Source organism: Coturnix japonica, chromosome Z (genome assembly GCF_001577835.2).
Source record: "Coturnix japonica isolate 7356 chromosome Z, Coturnix japonica 2.1, whole genome shotgun sequence".
Lineage (NCBI taxonomy): Eukaryota > Metazoa > Chordata > Aves > Galliformes > Phasianidae > Coturnix > Coturnix japonica.
In genome coordinates, this window is record NC_029547.1 from 12,934,536 (window position 1) to 12,954,488 (window position 19,953).

The 19,953-nt window shown below is 39.3% G+C and overlaps 1 protein-coding gene across 6 annotated transcripts in view; it reads left to right on the forward strand.

Moving 5' to 3' along the window:
* The first annotated feature begins 733 nt into the window (after positions 1 to 733).
* Positions 734 to 19,953, forward strand: part of TENT2 (terminal nucleotidyltransferase 2) — a 38,558-nt gene continuing 19,338 nt past the window's right edge. The window contains exons 1-11 of one of the 6 annotated variants that reach the window (XM_015848610.2): positions 734 to 957; positions 1,141 to 1,225; positions 2,461 to 2,559; positions 3,882 to 4,070; positions 4,210 to 4,335; positions 6,438 to 6,669; positions 7,582 to 7,696; positions 7,823 to 7,914; positions 8,779 to 8,845; positions 16,388 to 16,457; positions 19,173 to 19,249. In XM_015848610.2, the coding sequence (XP_015704096.1) occupies positions 3,919 to 4,070; positions 4,210 to 4,335; positions 6,438 to 6,669; positions 7,582 to 7,696; positions 7,823 to 7,914; positions 8,779 to 8,845; positions 16,388 to 16,457; positions 19,173 to 19,249 (931 nt within the window). In that variant the 5' untranslated portion in view covers positions 734 to 957; positions 1,141 to 1,225; positions 2,461 to 2,559; positions 3,882 to 3,918. Of the gene's footprint in view, positions 958 to 1,140; positions 1,226 to 2,460; positions 2,560 to 3,878; positions 4,071 to 4,209; positions 4,336 to 6,437; positions 6,670 to 7,581; positions 7,697 to 7,822; positions 7,915 to 8,778; positions 8,846 to 16,387; positions 16,458 to 19,172; positions 19,250 to 19,953 lie in introns of all 6 variants that reach the window. The other 5 variants (XM_015848609.2, XM_015848608.2, XM_015848611.2 and 2 more) reach the window with 5 other exon arrangements.

The following is a 19,953-nucleotide window of genomic DNA, read 5'->3' on the forward strand; positions in this document are numbered from 1 at the left end:
AGTCTTGTAAGAAGCTATGACCAGAGTTTCCTTTGAGTTGAATGTTGAGTTGAATGAATTGGAAATCTGCAAATCACATTTGGCCTCATTGCAGCCTTTCAATACCTGAAGGGAACTTACTCCCAGGAGGGGAGTAAACTCTTCGAAAGGGCTGACAATAGCATGGGGAAATGGTTTTAAGTTAAAAGAGGGAAGATTTAGGTTGGATGTTAGGGGGAAGTTCTTCACTAGGAGAGTGGTTAGGCCCTGGAACAGGCTGCCCAGGGAAGTTGTGGATGCCCCGTCCTTGGAGGTGTTCAAGACCAGGTTGGACGGGGCCCTGGGCAACCTGATCTAGTAAAGGTGTATGTTTGGTGGCCCTGCCAGGCAGGGGGGTTGGAACTACATGATCCGTGAGGTCCCTTCCAACCCGGGTCATTCTGTGACTCTGTGATTTGCTACCATGTAACTAGCTTTTATAACGGAATCCATTTGAGCACTTTTCAGTTCCGCTGTTTTGTCTTCACGAAGCATTCCTCGAAACACACCCAATTCGTCAGCATCTCTGCCTTTTCGAACTGCAATCATTGCTAACGGGCAGGGTTAAGCACAGAGCCGTACTGTGTCGGCCCGCCATGATGACGAGGCAGCACGAGCTGTTCTGTGCTGCGGAGCGGACGTGCGTGGCCTACAGCAACAGCTGGGGGCACAGAACGCGCACTGTGACGATGCCGTTCGCTCCGTTTCTATACAGGCGGGCAAACAAGCTGCCGCCGCTCCCGGACAGACACACCCCGTCCGCCTCCGCTACCGGCCGCCTCTCCTGGCGGCGGCGCATGCGCCTGGCGGGGAGGCCCGGCGGAAAGGGCCCTTCCTGCCTCCCGGTGTGGATCCGGGTGAGGCCTGCGCCCGGCCAGCGGGGCTGCCCGCCTGCTTCCGGCTGTGCCGCACTGTGCCGGGCGGTGAAGCGCGGTGTAGGTGGGTGCTGCGGTACAGCGGGCTCTGCCCGAGCCTGGTGTCAGTGTGTCGGCAGGGTTCGTGTCGTGTTGGCCGGGTGGCGCGGCGCTGAAGCGGGGCGGGCGGTGAGGGAGCTTCGCGGCCGGGCCTTCGGGTTTGCGCTGTGAGGAGCACCGTTAGCAGTGCTTTGTTTACCTCCCGCAGAAGCCTCCTGTCTGAAGGAAGAGCCCCTCTGAGGGAGTGAGCCTCAGCTGCAGTGCTGCTGGAGCGCCTCGCCATCTCAGTCAAGGTACAGTCCGGACAGCCGCGTAAGTGCAACCGCAGCTCCTGAGAGGCAGCGGTGGTACTGTGTCGTATCGGGATTCGAGTTAGGGAAGTTGATTCGCGGCTTGCCCCGTTCCCTTCTCTGTCTCTGTCGCTCCCCCCTCCCCTATCCTTCCCTCTCTTTCGTTCCCCGCTCCCCTCTCCCTCTCTCGTTTCATAGTTTCATAGTTTCGTGCGGGTTGGAAGGGACCTTAGAGATCATCGAGTCCAGCCCCCGGGATTCGAGCCTCTGTGTAGCAGAGCGGTACTTCTACCACTTGCGCCACAGGGGGGATTCGAACTCCGGGCCCCAGTGTTGCAAGGCGGCGTCTTTAACCACTGCGCCACCGGGGCACACCCGCTCCCTTCTCCATCCCTCCTTCTTGTTGCCCCCTCCCCTCTCCCTCTTGTTCCCCACTAAACTCCCACTCTCTACTTCTCTCTTTCTGTCATATCCCCTTTCCCCATCTCAGTCTCCCCCTCCCCCCTCTCTCTGTGGTTCCCCCTGCCCCCTTCTGTTGTTTCTGCCTCTGGTATTTGGAGTGTTAAGGTTTGAAAACCTGTTGCTGTAACAGCTAAATCCTTCATTCTGATGTGCAGTTCTGCTATGTTGCTGATGAAATATATCCATCACCACCTTCTGTACAGTGCACTTAATGCCCTAGGGGCGCCTGTGTTGATCAGAGAGAGGTGAGGGGTGCTAACTTAGGTAGCTACTATCTCTGTAAATGGGAGTGTTTTGCACTTAATGCCCTAGGGGCGCCTGTGTTGATCAGAGAGAGGTGAGGGGTGCTAACTTAGGTAGCTACTATCTCTGTAAATGGGAGTGTTTAAGGGACTTGCTTCTGTGAAGATTAAGTCCCTCCGATAACAAATTACACATTTCTCACTGTAATCCTTACTGAGTCTGCCTACTCTCTTAGGGAAGTTTGATGTGTGTTTGTTTGAACTGTTCCATGGGTTTGAGGCTGTGCTCAAGTCTCATTCGGACTACATAGAAATCACAGAATCACAGAATGACCCGGGTTGGAAGGGACCTCAAGGATCATGTAGTTCCAACCCCCCTGCCTAGCAGGGCCACCAAACATACACCTTTACTAGATCAGGTTGCCCAGAGCCAAATGTCAGGTAACTAGGAGAAGTTGGGAGAGGTAGAGAAGGACAAGTGGGCTTTTGTTGCGGTATGTGTGCAGATAAACTCCTTGCAATTCTTTTGCATAGGTTCTGTGCTAATGCTGCTTGCACCATTTGCCAGAGCTCTCTGAGGAGGCCAGAACACAAAGGCATTTTGGTGGTAGGTGAAAGATGTGATCAAGACTGGTAAATGTGACACCTTAGTACAGTACAGCTAGAAATAACTGATTTTATTTCATAGTGTGACAGAATAGCTACTAATGTAAATGTTAATACAGTTATATGTATGTGATTAGTTTGATAATTAAGAAAACTTAGAAGTGGTATTTTATTCCAAACTTGAACTGCTGTGTAACACTTCTTCCAGTTGCTCTACTATGGCATTGGCTTGATAAAAGATTTTGATACGATAATTAGGGAAACACTGCAATTACTCTTCTGATTTCTGAATGTTTAAATGTTTAACAAACTTCTCCCTCTTATGTTTGAATCCCTGTGTTGTAATAACTAAGTCAATATTTTTATGCAAAGTGTTAAGATTTATCATGAGCAACTGTGTTGGTTTGTGAGACACCCTGATTGTTTGCAAGGTTCTTATATATGCTCTAAGCAATTAAAAACAAACAAAAAACAACCAATAATTGAAAAAAAATCAAAATTATACCAGGTTTTCAATGTAGCTGAGAGAAGTATAGAGTATTCATAACTGGTATTTTAAAATCTTTAATGTAGTTTTCACTTGTAAATTCTGGATTTCTGTTTCATTCATGTAAATTGAACTTACAGTGCAATGCAGAGGATTTGCAAATCATCAGCAGTTTAACATGTAGTACAAATATTTCCTTTCAGTAGTTCTGCTAACACGTAACCTGTACAGTTGTAGAAGATCAAATAGCAGTCAGTTGTGCCAGAATCAATTCTAAATTCAAAAGAAAAATTTAGCTTTGCTATCATGGAATCCATGTATAAACGTATGTATAGAACAATGCCACGCATATATTTTTTTAAGTATTAGTAGATTGCTTTCCAATTGCTGTTATCATTTGGCAGGTTTTTTGAATATCATGGGAAAAAACTGATTTTGCTAATGGTTGGTGATCAGCACCATCTTCATGTTCTTATGGTGGAGTATATTATAAGCATTGTTTATGAATAATTGGATTATAAAACACTTTCCATTCAAATACATTATTTTTTCTTGAGATGAAAAATCGTAAAATTTATTTCATGGATTTTTTTCTAAAATTCAATGTAATGTGGAGGGGAGCAAATAAAAATGTAATTGTAAAAATAAATAACTAAACAGTAATTGTGAAACTTGGGAAATAGAATAATTTTATTTTCCATCTTCTTCTGAAGGGAGATGCAGCTAGCCTGCAATCACATTTTTTTTAAGCTATACATAGAAAAATATTTTAAATCATGCAAATTTTTAAAGCCAGAAGTTTAAAAAGTCACTATTATTTATTTGTTGCCTGTTTTCATTTGTTTATTTGCTTTTATTGAAGGTGAAAGGATACATGTTCACCTCAAGCAAAAAAGAGCATGTTCCCAAACTCCTCCAACTTGGGCCGTCCACCCTTTCCTCCTAAATATCAACATCGGAATAATTTCCTCAATAAGGTTCCTTTAAATATACAACCTATTGTCTCTCACCAGCAAATTATTAATGCTCGGATTAACTTTCAGAATGCAATGTAAGTACAGTAGAATTTGCTACTGGAGATTGAATTGATGAGTATGGTTCACTGTTTTTTAAGACGAAATATTTCTGTTTGGGGGGATATTTTGTAGTGTCTTTAACATTAAACTTCATTAGACAGTTACGGACTGTAGTCTTTCCAGGGCTTCGTTGAGTGGGAACCTTGTGACTACTCTGGCTGGTATGCCGCAGCCATTGGTTTATGGGAATGGCAGTCCAGTGAATACACCTTCTCCTTCCCCAACGTTCCGAGGAAAAAAGTAAGTTGGCTGGGCAAGTGGGTGGGTAGGCAGTTAATTCTGGTCGTATTGAACACTTGACAAAGTTTGTCCAATATGAATTTTTTTGTTGTGCAAATTCCATTAGAAGATTTGTGAATAGTGAACAAAACTAATGAAATGGGACATGTCATGGATCTTTAAAACATTCTTGTATATGCTGTTGAGAATTTTAGTCCTTGTAAGTGGCTTGGTACATGTAGTTTTCTATCCAGCAGTTGTGGCTTTATGGAGCTGTGACTTGTGCTTTTTCTTTTAATGCCTTAATAGCTCATATTCTTTGTATGCTTGGCTATGGGAGGAGTTGTGTCAGTGAGTGTTCTCTTCTGTACATTTGCAAGTTAAAACTGCACAGTGTTTGTGGGAATAGTAAATGTTTCTGCTGTTTTTCTTCATTATACAGTGATTAATTTTTTTTACATATGCCTGAATGTAGCGCTTCATATTTAAGTTTTGTGGGTTTTTTAGGAGGAAACAATTTGTATGGAAACAATTTGTCTACTTCCCAAAAAACAAATATAGGTAATTTTGTTTCTTCAGCTTCAACAAGAAAAGGAATTTCATATGCAAGCATGGTTTTCTCTTGGCATTTTAGATTACTTATCTTTCTTAGGAGCTCTGAAATAGTAGTTGATTCATATTCACACACTTTTTAGTAATTTTGTGAGTCATCTTATACAGAGCAAACTTTGTAATCTTTCTTCATATTTATTTCTTATATGCAGTTTCTCAACCAGGTTTTTAATGGAAAGGAATTATGAATGCACACATGGTGTTTAACTGTAATTGAGCATATAGGCATTGCATGAACTAAAGTTGTTCCTGGTTTCATGCTGCTGCATGCATGCTTTTTTCCTCTTGAAAAGCTGTGCTGTATTAAAAGATTTGCAGTCAAGTAGTTAATCCTTAGATCTTGAGTTGACTCTTCTTAAGCTATTTCTGTTGAAACTCAGTCTCATGTCTAACTTTACCCCTTGAGTTCCCTTAAAACTGAGGATAGAGAATGTTACCAGAACTTTTCTCACACCTGAAAATTGAAGTGGTATTTTGAGGTCTCTTCAGTAGAATTTTGTATTCCATTGATAATACTATCTGTCCTGGTCCCTAGACTGCAATGCTGCCAGCTTTTCTGACAACAAGAAATAATTCCAGGTTCATTAATTCATAGTTCATTGACACATATCAGCACACTTGATTTCACATTGGCTTTTACTTTAATATATGAACACTGTTGTGCTAGTTAGCTTATATGCATTACTGGGTAGATAAAGTTTGAATGTCCTTGTGTTTACTGTGGGTAGATTGCAGCATTCAAATCTCAATCAACTTTCAGTACAGTTTACTTAATTTATAAAAATTCAGGAGCAAATGGACTTCCTGTTAAGATCACCGTGGCTCTTGAAGATAGATCAATTCCAGTGACAGATAAATTATGGGGGAAATTTATGAGTTTGTGTTTCAAAATGAAACATTAGGTTTATGACCTGTATGGCTAACCAGCAGTCCTTTTTTTTTTTTTTTTTTTTCCTGAATGTCAAATTTTACTGTCTGTGTAATCTTAAGCCTGCACTGACATATGCTCCATTTTAGTTGGCTGTTTTGTTGCGTTTTTTCCTCTTCTTCCCACTACTGGTTTTATTAATCTCTAAGTTTTCAGGATGCACAACATTTCCTCATTGTACTTCTGTTCTGCAGACTGAGTGCTAATTTATTCTAAATGTATCTTACAAAAAATTAAAAGTATATGGTCACAAAAATAGTATGACCTGCATTCATCTTTCCTAGCTGTCCTGCCTAACTAAGCTTGACATTTATTTTCAACTGGTTTATATAAGTATTTTAGCTAAGTGGTAGTGTTATTTCCCTTAAATGGAAGCTGCACTTCTGCAGTTCTGTGTTCTGTCTTCTTTCGCGTTAGTTTCATCTGATATTTAGGATGGACATGCTGTCTGCTCTGTAAAAGACTTCACTGCAGTGAAACAGTCGTGTTTGTTCTTTGCTGTAGCTACTCCTCTTTAATCATAGTTTGAAGCTTGCAAAAAAGCTTGCAAATTCATTATTTTTTTTTCCTTCTTTTTTTTTAGGAGACTAAGTGAACAGAGTGTTCCATTTGGTGTCAAAAGGCAGCGATATCGTTCACCTCACCGTGAAACACATGCAGTTAACCAAGCAGTGCCTTCACCAGAACAAAGTGCACGTTTGTTTTCAGGGTGTAATGCACGTTATGTGCCAGATTTAGGTATACATGTTCCTCGGTTGCAAGATATTTTGTTTCCACCTGTCACAGAAACAACACTTCCTGTGGCCAAAGATAAGGTACTGTCTTTCTGTGACCATGTTTGACATTTGCCTTCTGCATGTGCAGGTTACAAGGTTGCTGATGTAGGCAAAAAAAAATTTCAGAAGGATTCTTTAAGATTGTCACAGTGTCTACTGCTGAGCTGTCCTTAGAAGGAGTATCAAAAACTGTAGCTGCCACTGCAGTCCTTGGCATTTAGAACGTTTTTCAGGAATCCACATGTTGTTTTCTTAGGCTGTTTGCTCTTAACGTTGATTGAGGAAATCTAAACGTCAGCTGTAGTAGCAGAAGTTGGAGGTAGAGTCCATTAGTCACAGGATATGGGAGCAGGGAGAATTCTGATAAAATCATCTAGTAACATCAGAGAAGTTCATTTCTTCTTTTTTAATTAAAAGAAAAAAAAACCATAAAACAATTATATTTAGTCAGTGTAAATGTTTTATCTGCACCAGCATGACAAAAGATTTATTTTAAAATTTATGTCTGTTTATTATAGCATGTAATAGTGATGTCATTGTAGAGGATCAGTTAGTTTCTGTTTTCACTAGAGATCTGATAACTTCTTTAATAGTTTGCATTGGGCAAAATAATGATGCCAACATAAGTCAGCTTTAATACTTCCTTTTGTCCTAGTTACTTATAGACAAACAGTTGATATTTAAGTCAGCAGAAGATATTCTTTGTCTTTTACTGCTTTTCCTTGAGAGGCTGAAGGTACTGATTGAACAATTAAAATACATAAATAAAAATAACAGCAGTTTCGTCAGGACAGGTGTTCAGGATGAATTTAAGTGAACTGAGGTGATGGAACAGATGATGTAAAACAGTACTGACTTGTATTTTTTAAACGCGGTTTTCTGTTTTTCTTATAATTGCAAGAAGAAAGAATGTTCACTCCCTTTATCTTTACTTTCTGAATGTGTGTCAAGTTAAGTCTGCAGGTTTTGAAGTTGTTTGAAGCGTGCCAACAGCAGACGTGTGATCTGAATAGAAAAGAGCTCTGCAGATCAGAACTCCAGAGGGAAATTCAGCGAATTTTTCCATGTATGTTTTGAATTTGATTACTTAATATTTGTTTGAACGTTGCTGAGGTTCAGAATTCTTCTTTACTCTTGAGCTATGATGTATCACATCAGGTTTTATTCTATGGTTCTTTTTTTTTTTTTACAGGTAGCAGGCTCTTTTTGGTTGGGTCCTCTCTGAATGGATTTGGCACTCGTACGAGTGATGGGGATTTATGCCTGGTGGTTACAGAAGAACCAGTAAGTAATTAAATACATATATGTATAACTAAAGTCTTTTTCTTAGGTGTGCTCTCTAATAATTTAAACACCTTTTATTCAATAACATTTAAAAAGTGTATGTGCTTTTATGAGGCTGGCTTCTAAAATGAAAGAAAAATGTCAGTTCTGTTTTGATTTGACAGCATCTTTTTGAACTGATTATAGCTATGATTCTTGGGTATCTTAACATTGTACATACTAAGTTTACTTATAAACTCTTTAACCCGACAAAGTGTTCTGAAAATGAGCCTTGTCTTCATTTCATAAGTGGACAGAGCACAGCAAAACAGAAGTAGGCTGCCTAAGATTATTAAAGAGGTTGTCTTTCATTTTAGATGCAGAAACTACTTTAAGAAGTGCAACTTTGTCATTTATTATTTAGATTCTCAGTCACCTATATCAGTGAGCAGGTGTGAGAAGGATTTTGATATGAGAAATATCAAGAAGTTTTGTAAAAATAAAATTTTAGTTGTGTGAATTGATTGAATAGAAAAACTCAAATAGGGCATTGTGCTGAAGGAACTGGAGCATAAATGAAAAGGAAGGAAAGAAATTACATTTTTATATGGGTAGGGTTTGTTCCCCTTCATGTTCTATATTTGAGTGTGTAATAGTTACTTAGCGTATTGGATATGAATTGGGTATGTGTTGTCTGACTTTTACTGCACTAAATTTGTGATTATGAATGCATTAGTATATGTGTTTATTGTGTGAATTGAAAGATGTTTTCTGTGGTGTTTATTTTTTCTTAATTTAAATAGTAAAACATGCTTATTGCATAAGGATAAGGAATTTAAATTAAGGACACCATTGTTTTTCTGTAACTTTAGTATTATATTTCAGGTCAACCAGAAGACTGAAGCAAGGCATATACTCAGCTTAGTCCATAAACTCTTCAGTACTAAACTTTGTAAGTTCCAGACTACAGTGAGGTGGTAAGACTATTGGCATTTTTGGAAGTTTTGATGCATGGTTATGACTATCTCAATTGCTTTTCTGTTGTCAGGCTTCTAATCACAGTATTATTTGGAGTGAAAAATACTTAATAATGGTACTTGTAGTGTGAGATGGCACTGATAGATAGTAAATAGAAAAAAAGCCTAAATGGTGCTCTCCAAACTAGTAGGCTTCAAGCATGGGCAGGATCTCAGATGACTTTTGAATCATGAAGCACAACTAGCAGTGGAAAGGGAGATGTGAGAGAAGTGGATTTCCTTTAAAGAAGGCTCTGTTAGTGGTCTAATACTCTGTGGATGGTCCTTCAAGAATTTGTAGAGTAAGCTGTCACTCACAGAAGACTGTGTAAAAGTTTTTTTGTTTTTTTCTTTTCAGCTTTGATACCTGTGAGATAGTTAACAGAGGTGCCTAGTGAGGAAAATAGGTGTTGACAATACCAAGACATATAGGAGGAATAGGTCAGTTTGTGGTTCTTAAGAGTTGTTTCGGCTCCTTTCAGATTAAGAATACTTGGGGTAGTTCTTGATCTAAAAGTAAATGCCTCCTGCTTCAGAGAGGTTTTGCAGCACTACAGGCATGGAGCAGATTGACTGAAAGATTGTGCAAAAGAAAAGGACCTAGGTGTGTTAGTCAGCACTTGGCTCAGTGTGAGCCAACAGTGTGCCCAGGTGACCAGTAAGGGCAGTGGCATCCTGTCTTGTTTCAGAAATAATACAGCCAGCAGGTACAGGGAGGTGATCCTCCCCCTGAATTCATTCAGCTGTGGTGAGGCCACACCTTGAGTGCTGTGTTCAGTTTTGGGTCCTTCATTACAAGAAATACATGGAGACCCTGGAGCATATTCAGAGAAGAGCAACAGAGCTGTGGGGGGTTTGGAGCATAAACCTTATGGGGTGCAGCTGAGGGAGCTGGAATTGTTTCCACTGAAGGAGTAGTCTCAGGGAGGACCTTATCACTCCCTACAACTTCCTGGAAGGAGGCTATGGTGAGGTGGGGATCAGCTTCTTCTCCCATAGTGACAGGAGAGGGGATGGCCTTAGGTTGAGCCAGAAGAGGTGCAGGTTGTGTATTAGGAAAAACTTCTTGAAAAAATTATCAGGTGCTGGAAGAGGCTGCCCAGGGAGGTCTTTGAGTCACCGCCTGTGGAGGTGTTCAGGAAACATGCAGATGTTGTACTAAGGAATATGGTTGAGTGGGCAGTGTTGGTGGTAGGTGGGTGGTTGGACTAGATGATCTCAGAGGTCTCTTCCAAAGTTAATGATTCAATAACACTAGGCTTCTATACCATTGCTTGAATTATTAAAAATGGTGTCATTTACTATTATCAATGACTGTCCCCCCAGTTCTCACTCTTGTGATACAGTTTCTGATGAAAATCCTTACTCCTACAAACAGCAACAGGAACTATAAATTCCTATTCAGACTTCAGAACTTCTGTACAGGCAGATGTGCATATGTGGCCAAGAATGCCAGTGGCATCCTGGGATGTATTAGAAGTGACGTGTATTAAAAGGTCGAGAGAGGTTCTCCTCCCCCTCCACTCTGCCCTGGTGAGACCACATCTGGAGTATTGTGTCCAGTTCTGGGCCCCTCAGTTCAAGAAGGACAGGGAACTGCTTGAGAGAGTCCAGCACAGAGCCACAAAGATGAATAGAGGTGTGGAGCATCTCCCTTACAAAGAAAGGCTGAGGGAGCTGGGTGTCTTCGGCTTGGAGGAGACAGAGATTACCTCATTAATATTCTTAAATATGTAAAGAGTGAATGTCAGGAGACTGGAGCCAGGCTTTTCTCAATGATATCCAACTATAGGACAAGGGGCAGTGGGTGCAAGCTGGAAGGCAGGAGGTTCCACATAAATATGAAGAAACTTCTTCATGGTGAGGGTGACAGAACACAGGAATGGGCTGCCCAGAGAGGTTGTGGGGTTCTCTTTTCTGGAGACACTCAAAACCCACCTGGAGGCATTCCTGTGTGTCCTGATCTAGGTGTTCCTGCTCCAACAGGGAGATTGAACTAGGTGATCTTTTGAGGTCCATTCCAATCCCTGACATTCTGTGACTGATCTTTCGAGCTGTCCTTCTGAAGCTTACTTGAAGAGCAGATGCATTTATCTTAGCACAGGCATCTGATGTTTAATGACTTACTATTGCTATTTTGTACTGACAGTTGTTTAAGTAGTCCAGAGCTCAGTCTGGTACACTTGCAAGTAATTTCCATTGCTGAGAAATACAGTGATAAATCATTTTGTTTTCAGAGACCAGAAAGGGAGCATTTAAATAATTACTGTCTCTCTGTCTCCTTTTTTTCCTTTTTTTTCTTCAAGAGATATTTCATAGAGTTTTAGACAAGAAAAAGTTTGTTTTCCAGGGTGTACTACTAACAGGAAGACATTCCTGTCATAGGACTGCAGTCCCTAAAGGATTTTCTTCTGCTATTACCCTCTTTGAATTGTTTCCTAATTCTATATTACACTGCGTATGCTTTTGGTAAACTTCATTTAATCCAGCTGCTCCTTGGAAGATGAGGCTAGACAAAATGCCTCTGATAATACTGTTCCTGTCTAATTCTGTAAGTTTTAGTATGTGGACCTTTTAGGTTGTCTTGTAATTTTTACACCATTGTGGACATAAATTCAAGCATCTAGCCATCTATCCTTGTGTCATGTAGACAGAGATGGTAGAATAAGGATGTTCAGAAGTGTTTATGTGACTTAAAATGCTTTTTGGTATAAGGTCTTTTCATTTGTATTTAATTCATTTACAAACTTATTTTCAGTTGTGCTGAAGTTCAGTAGAAGGAGGTTTTCCTGTTACTCTGATGAAAGCTTATTTAAACACATATAATTCTCATCCACAAATTAAGAATATCTTGTGTGATTTGGAAAGGGATAGTTATTTTGTTTTCTTTCCCCAAGCTAGCCCTCAGAAGTGAATAGATTCATATGTGTTCTCTTCACCTCTAGGAAAGCAATATTAGATGTATGCTTCTGTGGTGTTCTGTAGGCACTCCAAAAGGTTTGTGGATTCAGGCTTGACTTGCATAGAAATGGAGGAAATGTGCTTCTGAAAACAAAGTTCTTAGTCTGACTTTGTGAAAAAGTTAAAGGGCTGAAGAGAAGTTTTTTTGGTGGTTTTTTGTTTGTTTGTTTTTTGTTTTTGTTTTTTTTTGGTAAGGCACCATTTGTGAAATGGGTAGTATTCTGAGCTTTTTTCAGTCTTTTACTACATTTCCATAGAATAGAAACTTGGGAGTTTTTTCTACCTGGACCTCTCATCCTCTTTTCTTCCTGGACTGTGATGTTTTTGTACACTTAAAAATGAAAGCTCAAATAAGTATGTGATACTGTTCCTACTTCAGTGTACAGCTTATACCCATCCTTTTTTCAGCTTCTCATCTGTCTTTTATGTAAACTGTCTTCAGGACTTTGTGCCACCTCCTTTCCTCTTTATGTTATTAACTCTGATTTTTAGATAAAGATATGTTTAACTCAAGGAGTACCCTAGTTTGGATTCAGCATTCATGTAAACTCCAGCTTGTTTCATTTTAGGCTTGCAAAAATTAACAAATATGAGCAGGAAACTCAAGGTCATCAGGTTTAAAGGCTGTGTTGTCACTGCACTTAGAACACTGACTGATATAAAGATGTGTTATTTTCTGAATTGTCAAGTTGCATAGTCAAGCTGGAGGAGGCTTCTGATATTTATTCAGTACTTTATGTGACATGTTGGTCTCAAAAGCAGGTATTGTGTTTCTGCTAGAGTAGAGAGATATATTACTGCAATCCTTACATCTTCTTTCAAAGATCTATATGGATTTATTATAGATGTATTTGTTCAGATACCTGCGTTTGTATATTTCTACAGTACTGGCTCATGTGAAGAAAAGCGAATTCAGGCTGATAACTCTTACAGTGTATTGAAGAAGAATATAATGCAAACCACCAATAATTAAACCTCAGTTTTATTACCCGCTTTAGATTAATCCAGTCTAAGCAGGATTTATTTTAGCAGCTGTTTAGCTGTTACACATTCGTGATGTTTACTGTCCAAATTAATTAGACTTTTTCTCTTAGTTGTACAAAGGAATGCAATAGTGGTCAGGATAGGATTTCAGAATTCAGAATCATAGAATCACCAAGGTTGGAAAAGACCAAAAAGATCATCCAGTAGCTGCATCCCCCTATTGGTGTCAGCAGGGGACAGAGTTGGGGGGGACGGGGAGTCCTGCCACATCACAACCCAAAACCCTGCAAACGCCTGCTACAACCTGTTACCAATAGCTCCCACTACCCATGTCCCTCAACACAACATCCAATAAGGAATAGAATGGCACATAATCTTCTTAGCAGCTGTCTAGTAGGGAACTGGAGCTCAAATCAATGACCTTGAAGGATTTTGCAAGAAGGTGAGAATGTGATGTGCTTAGTGATGGTGTGGACATAAATATTTCTTATTTTTCCAAACGTGATGTAGAAAATGTAGCATTATATCTTAAGAAAAAGCACCCTTCATTCTCTTGTCTGCTTCTGCCTGATTAGCATTAAGATCTTCAAGCTTTTCCTCTTACCTCCTTTCTCATTCATATATAGTTTATGTATATGAGATAAAACAGAGGGCTGTAATAAATGTGACCTGGAAGCGCTGCCATATCTCCGTGATGAATTCTTCACAACTGTTTAGGATCTCTAAACTTTCTGCCATAAAATGAAATGTTATTAACTACACTCCTATTTGTTTTATTCCATCATGGAGATGTTGAAATTTAATGGGTTTAGAACAGCATAAATCTTTTACTTAGTTTAGAGTAGATACAACACGAGATTATTGTACTTATTATATGATGTTATCAGCATATGCCAGTTACAACAAATTGACAGTAGGCAATATATTTATAATGTTTTGTTAATGGATTGTCATTTTCTAGGGCTTCTATCTAATTTTCATTCAGTGTGTAAGATATTATTGAAGAGCCAGAAAACGTTTGCTCAGTTAAAATATGGTTTTGCAAAAAGATGTCACTTTACAAGACAAGTGAATTCTGGACATGAATCCAGAATCCTGTGCTGGATGGTACTGGCCTAAGTACTTCATTACTCTGCATTCAGATTTCTGTGCCCGCATATCTATTTATCTTTCATTAGTATAAAGCTACTAATGAGACCAGGCTGTATGTGCAGGTTGCCAGAGATCCTTTTGGCTTGTACTATGTTTGGAATTAATATTTTGTACAATCACTTAATCATTTATTCTGTACAAGAAAAGATAGAATTAAATTGCTTAATCTGAAATTCTGTATGAATAGTTTATTTTATTTATGATGACGGTCCTTAGTCTTCATTGGATTGATTATGTTTTTTTCACTACAGCTGAAGTGGCATCTGTGACTTGTTTTTATTTACGTGCCCAAAACTGAAGTTGCTGTGTGGAATTCCTTACAAGATTTTTGTGTATACCTTTTGGTCATAGCGTCAAGATCAGATAGCACGCTAAGATGCTTATTCAATTTCAGAATTCCCCATCTACTACGATCTACTGTTTATGTACAACAGAGATTCTGCTAACAGTGTCATCATTGTGAGCCACTAAGGGTGTTAGCCTTCTGACATCATCTGTTCTATCTTACCCTTGGAAAACAGATTGGACTTGATTGTTTTATTTTTTGTAGCCAAATAGAGTAGCCAACTCCTGTCTAGAGTTGGAAGGTACTTGTAGACAAGTATATGTTTGGAAGTGAGTTTCCACTAGAACAAATCCCCTTATTACCTGACAGGCTTTTGAGAAGGACTGTAAGTGGGGAAAGTTAAATTGCTGTGGCATGCATGTAGATGCTAACAGTTGCCTCCAGCACACCATATGTCAGGTGTCTTTATCATAAATTAGGCTAAGAAGGAAGACAAGATTCTATAGCTTTAAATTCAGAATGTTCTGATGAGTTGTGGAGAGAGATTTGGATGTCAGCAGGTACAGGTAGAAATTGATACATTAGTTTATGTTGTACTGCATTGTATGTCCAGTGAAGATTGACCACAGTACCAGCTGTGAGGTTTTTCCTTTATAGTAAGGTAGTAAGATAGACTTTTTTTTTCTCTCTCTCTGGGTGTGTATTGAAGGTAGAGGGGTCTGTCTGTGTGTGTGTTTGTGTCTGTGTGTCTGTCTGTGGGTTGCTTGGGGTCATATATGCATTCACATCTAAGTAGAGAATTACTTTGTAGAATCTGTCTGAACAGATCCATAAAACACTTCCAGAAGGTCCCAAAGAGTTTCACTTGAAGATACCACCTGAGCACAGTAGAGCTGGCAGTATCCAATCATAGTAACTGTCCAGACTGATAGAAGTTTGTTTCCCAAGAAGTAAACATCAGCTTTCAGTTAAGGTTACCTTTAATCTGCACTACTCCTAACTTTTTCACATTTATGAAGTGCTAATTTGAGGTTAACTTACAGAAACAAGTAGAAAATGTCTAAACTATGGTCAAATTTAAATAATCTATATTTTGCAGCACAAGAAATGACTCAAACTGTGATTCCTGCGCAAGCACTTGCCTTTTAAACTGACTCATTTTTTTCTTTATTTTCCATTGTCTTGTGGACATTTTGAAGTTAGGATTATGGTGAACATTAGGAGTAGCCCAAGATACTGTGGAGAACTGGTAGATGGTAACATGACTGATGGAGTAGTGTTGGGTAGCAGGGTGCAGAGATGCACTTGGTGGCACTGGATGCATCTGGCAGGGGTTCATGTGTTTGGTTTTGGGTGTTGATACTTTGAGGGTGATCATCTGAGGTGCAGTTCTGTGATGTGTGCTTAATGTATGTCCTGTCTCCTTTAAAGTGACGGTAAATTGAACTTACTCCATCTTTGTTTGAAAGTGATGTCTTAGCTGCAAATCATATTCCCTGTTTCCAGGATTAATTCATTGGGAAAAGACTTTCTTGGTACTTAATCTATTGACCAAAGAAACAGATTTTAAGTGAGAGTTTAAGCATTATCTGCGCACAATGAGGATACTGTTACACTAGTGTTTTTGATCAGTAAAATGCACATCCTCTGCCATAAGAAAATTAGAGTCAGTTAAAAACTATGCAGCTGATCATGTCCCACGTGCTGTAACGTAGTGCTAGACTTAGCTATCTGGGTATGTGGTGTATAGGTGTATATATAGGTGTGTTCTTGCTCTCTTATTTTTAATCTGCAATAGTAATAGAAATCCTGAATAATGTAAGTATTTCTTGATGAAGGCACTTTTGACTGCCATTCCTGCTGAAAATTTTTGCACTATTGTTTTCTTCTAATGTGTAGTGCATTTTTATACTCTTTCCTAGATTGCACTTTCACAGCAGTTGCTAAATGTTACCTAATTTAGCACCACCCTTCTGAGAATGGTTTTGTTAAATGTAGTAAGCTTCTGTTTGCTGTAGATCACTCAGTTTGACTCCAAGAGCTTTTTTTTTAGGCATCTTGCATGAAACTTAACTAAATATTTTCTCTCTTTCAGCAAGATACATTGAGCGACCTCAGCTGATTCGAGCAAAAGTGCCAATAGTGAAGTTCAGGGATAAAGTCAGGCAAGTACTCTGTTTAGCTTCATTTCTTGGACTTTGACAAGGGAAAATAGTCTCTGTGTGTGCCCTCTATATAAGTTAGACCATTGAAATCTTTTGTTATTGTTGTTTATGTTGTGCTATAGTTGTATTGTGAATCTGTGCTGTGGCAGAGTACTTCCTTGATGGTCCAAAACTCTTCTGATTGGGCTGCTATTTCATTTCTGTGGTGTGAACTCATAGCAAGACATTCTGTATTTCTATGGGCAGTTTGTGTACTGGGTATTCCAGTTGACAGGTGCATTTCAACGGGGGAAAAAGAACATAGGAGATAAATTGTTGTGAAAAAATAACTTTTCTTTCTGTGGAAACTGCTAAACTATTGAGCTTCTTAGGGACCAATCCACAGATTTTTACAGTATGCAAACAATACTAAAACAATCTTAATGACGTAGTCTTCTAAAAGGAAGAAAATATTTTAAATCAAGAAAACAATCTTCCCCCCTCTTCTAGAGAGGTATTCTATGTTTAAACAAAGTGTAGTGTTGGATGTGTGATTCACAATGTTATGTATTAATTTCATGACCTTTTTTATGAAGGGGAAGTAATTGGAGTGAAGTGGATGTGTTACGTATTCTTCTATTGACTGTGTATTTGTTATGAACACATGAAATTAAGTAACCAAAAGGAATATACTAGAACAGGAAACAGTGTAGTTCTTATCAGGTATACTAAGTATCTAACACCATGAAAGAAAACCTACAGAGCATGGAAGCAGGGGTGGGTAATCTGGAAGGAAAACAGAGACACTGTCTGAGCATCTAGTGATGGAATTAGTATATTTGAAAGCCCAAATGGAATTGAGTCAGGATATGTCAAAGGCAACATGGAGGGCTTCTGCAAGTACCTCAGTGTCAAAGGAAAGAGTAGGGAAAATGTGGATCTAATGCTGAATGGGACTGGTGGTGTGGTTTCACAGAACAGTGAAAAAACTGAGGTACTGAATGTCTTCTTTACTAGCAGGACCAACTTAGAAGAATCTCAGGTTCCAAACATCAAGTTGATAGGCTGGAGTGAGAAGCTTTGGTTTGAAAGGACTATAAAGATCATCAAGTTCCATTTCCCCCTTGCGTGGGCAGAGTTGCTGCCCAGTAGATCAGATTGCCCAGGGCTGCATCCACCATGACTTTGAATGCCTCCAGGGGTAGGGCATCCACAGCTTATTTGGGCAGCCTTTTTCAGTGCCTCAGCACATTCTGAATAAGCAATTTACCAAAATGCATAGCCTAAATCTCTCCTCTTGACTTAAAACCATTCCCCTTGTGCTATCCATGGGCTCTGGCACGCACTCACAGATGCTGATGGTGCTGGCAGATGTGATTGTGAGGCCACTCTATAATTTTTGCGTGATTGTAGCAACTGGCATAAGTACCTGAAAAACAGAGGAAAGCAAATTCCACTCCTATGTTCAGGAAGGGCAAGAGGAAGAACCCGGTCCCTGGACAATGATGAAAAAGGTTATCCTTGAAGCCATTCCCAAGCATATGAAATGGAAGAAAATCATGAGCAGTAGGGACTGTGCATTCACAAAGAGGAAAGTTATGCTTGACAAATACTATTTTTTAACATAGTCACCACCATTAGTTATGCATTTTTTGCCAGTGATGAACAAGAGTCTGTATGCCCCTCCCAAAAAAAGTCTGCTCCTCTGGAGGTGACCTGCTGAAATGCACCTCTCACCACCTCACTGTGCTCTCATCCGCTGTTTGATCACCATAGAAGTTCAGCAAGTGTCAGTGACTGTCTGTGGGTGCCATTTTTCCTACATTAAGGAACTATGACAAACTTCTGCTTTTTGAGTTATTATGTCAGGTGCTGTTTTGTCAGACTGCTGCTCTGCTGCCATCTGCCACATGGCAACAACATACAGCAGGAATATTGGTGGGAAGGTTCAGCCTCTACTGCCTTACCACTGACAACCTTTGATACTACAGGCAAGCATAATAAAACAAGAGCCATTATGTTAGGAGCAAGGTTTTTGAGTACTGTGGGTAGTTAATGTGTGTAGACAGTATGAAGTTCAAGTTTTATTGTTGAGCAGATAAAAATAAAGCTGGTAATGCTTATTTGGCTCATTATATCATTAAAAACAAAAAATGAAATTGTTATTAAAAGTTCTGTGCTCTGAAATGGTTGTGAACCTTTTTTTCCCACTATTTTTTCAAATAGCAGGCACTACTTACTAGTAAAGAATATCCATTTCAAAGTGCTTGGTGGTTATCCCTAATTGTCATTGCAACAAAGAGATTCTTACATTTTGGCTTCTTTTAGTTGCATATCCTTTTTAGTTCACTGGCATGATATGCTGAATGAATATGTTTGAGAATCCTTACTAACATCAAATGTGTCTGTGGTGAATCATATGTTGGAACTCTATTTGGGAGAAAGTTTTCCTAAAATTCCAACAATAATATGTTAAACTGTTCTGTGTTCTACATTTGTATCCACATATTTTCCATAAAGACAGCCATATTTGATTATGCAGTTGAAGTCTGTAAGTAATACAACTACTGTAGGCAAAACTGGAGTAAGAATCAAACCACATAACTTGTACTGCTTGGGAGGCTTCTAAAGTATAGTTATCTCGAGGGTGCGTTTCTCCATCTCTGTCAGTTGGTTGGTAATCAATATTTTGAAATTAGTGCCGTGATTATTGATTCTTTTTATTTTTTCTAACAGCTGTGTGGAGTTTGACTTGAATGTAAATAATATTGTAGGAATAAGAAATACATTCCTTCTGAGAACCTATGCATATGGTAAGTTTTTATTTCCTTCTTTCTATAAACTTAACATGCTTACTTAGTTTGTATTCTGGTGTTGATAGACAATGAAAATTCAGTTAAGAAAGGAACTATTTAAGATTACCAGTTAGCTACATTAGTTAGATTTAAGCTAAGTCTCTGTCTCACTTTAAATGTATGGATTAAACCCTGGGAGTCCAATCTTCTGACTTGCCTGGCTGCATTGAATGAATAGATGTTGTCTTGGGCCACATACACATTACTCTAAAAGTGATGCCTCCTATTTATTTCCATGGAAACTGTAACACTTACAAAGAGCACAATTACACTATTTGACAGAGCAAATTTTCAGCTACAAAACACATTTTTTAACACAACTGCCACCATTAGCCACATGTTTTCACCAGTGATGAATGAGCCTGTGTACTGTGTTCTTCAAAAATCTGCACCAGCAGAAGTCATCCTCTGTTGCCACTGCTGAAACATACCACCTACTGCCTGCCTCACTGTGCTCACATCCACTGTTTGATATCCGTAACTGCTGAGCAAGCATCAATTTCAGCAGGTGATTTTTTTTCTATGTGGATGAATTCAATTCCACACCTTTGCTCCATGTTGCTCCATGTCCATGTCAGGTGCCCCTTTGTCTGACTTCCCATCAGTCACAAAATAATGGAAGTGTTGAGAAGGCTGTACAGTAATATTCAGAAGGTAACAAA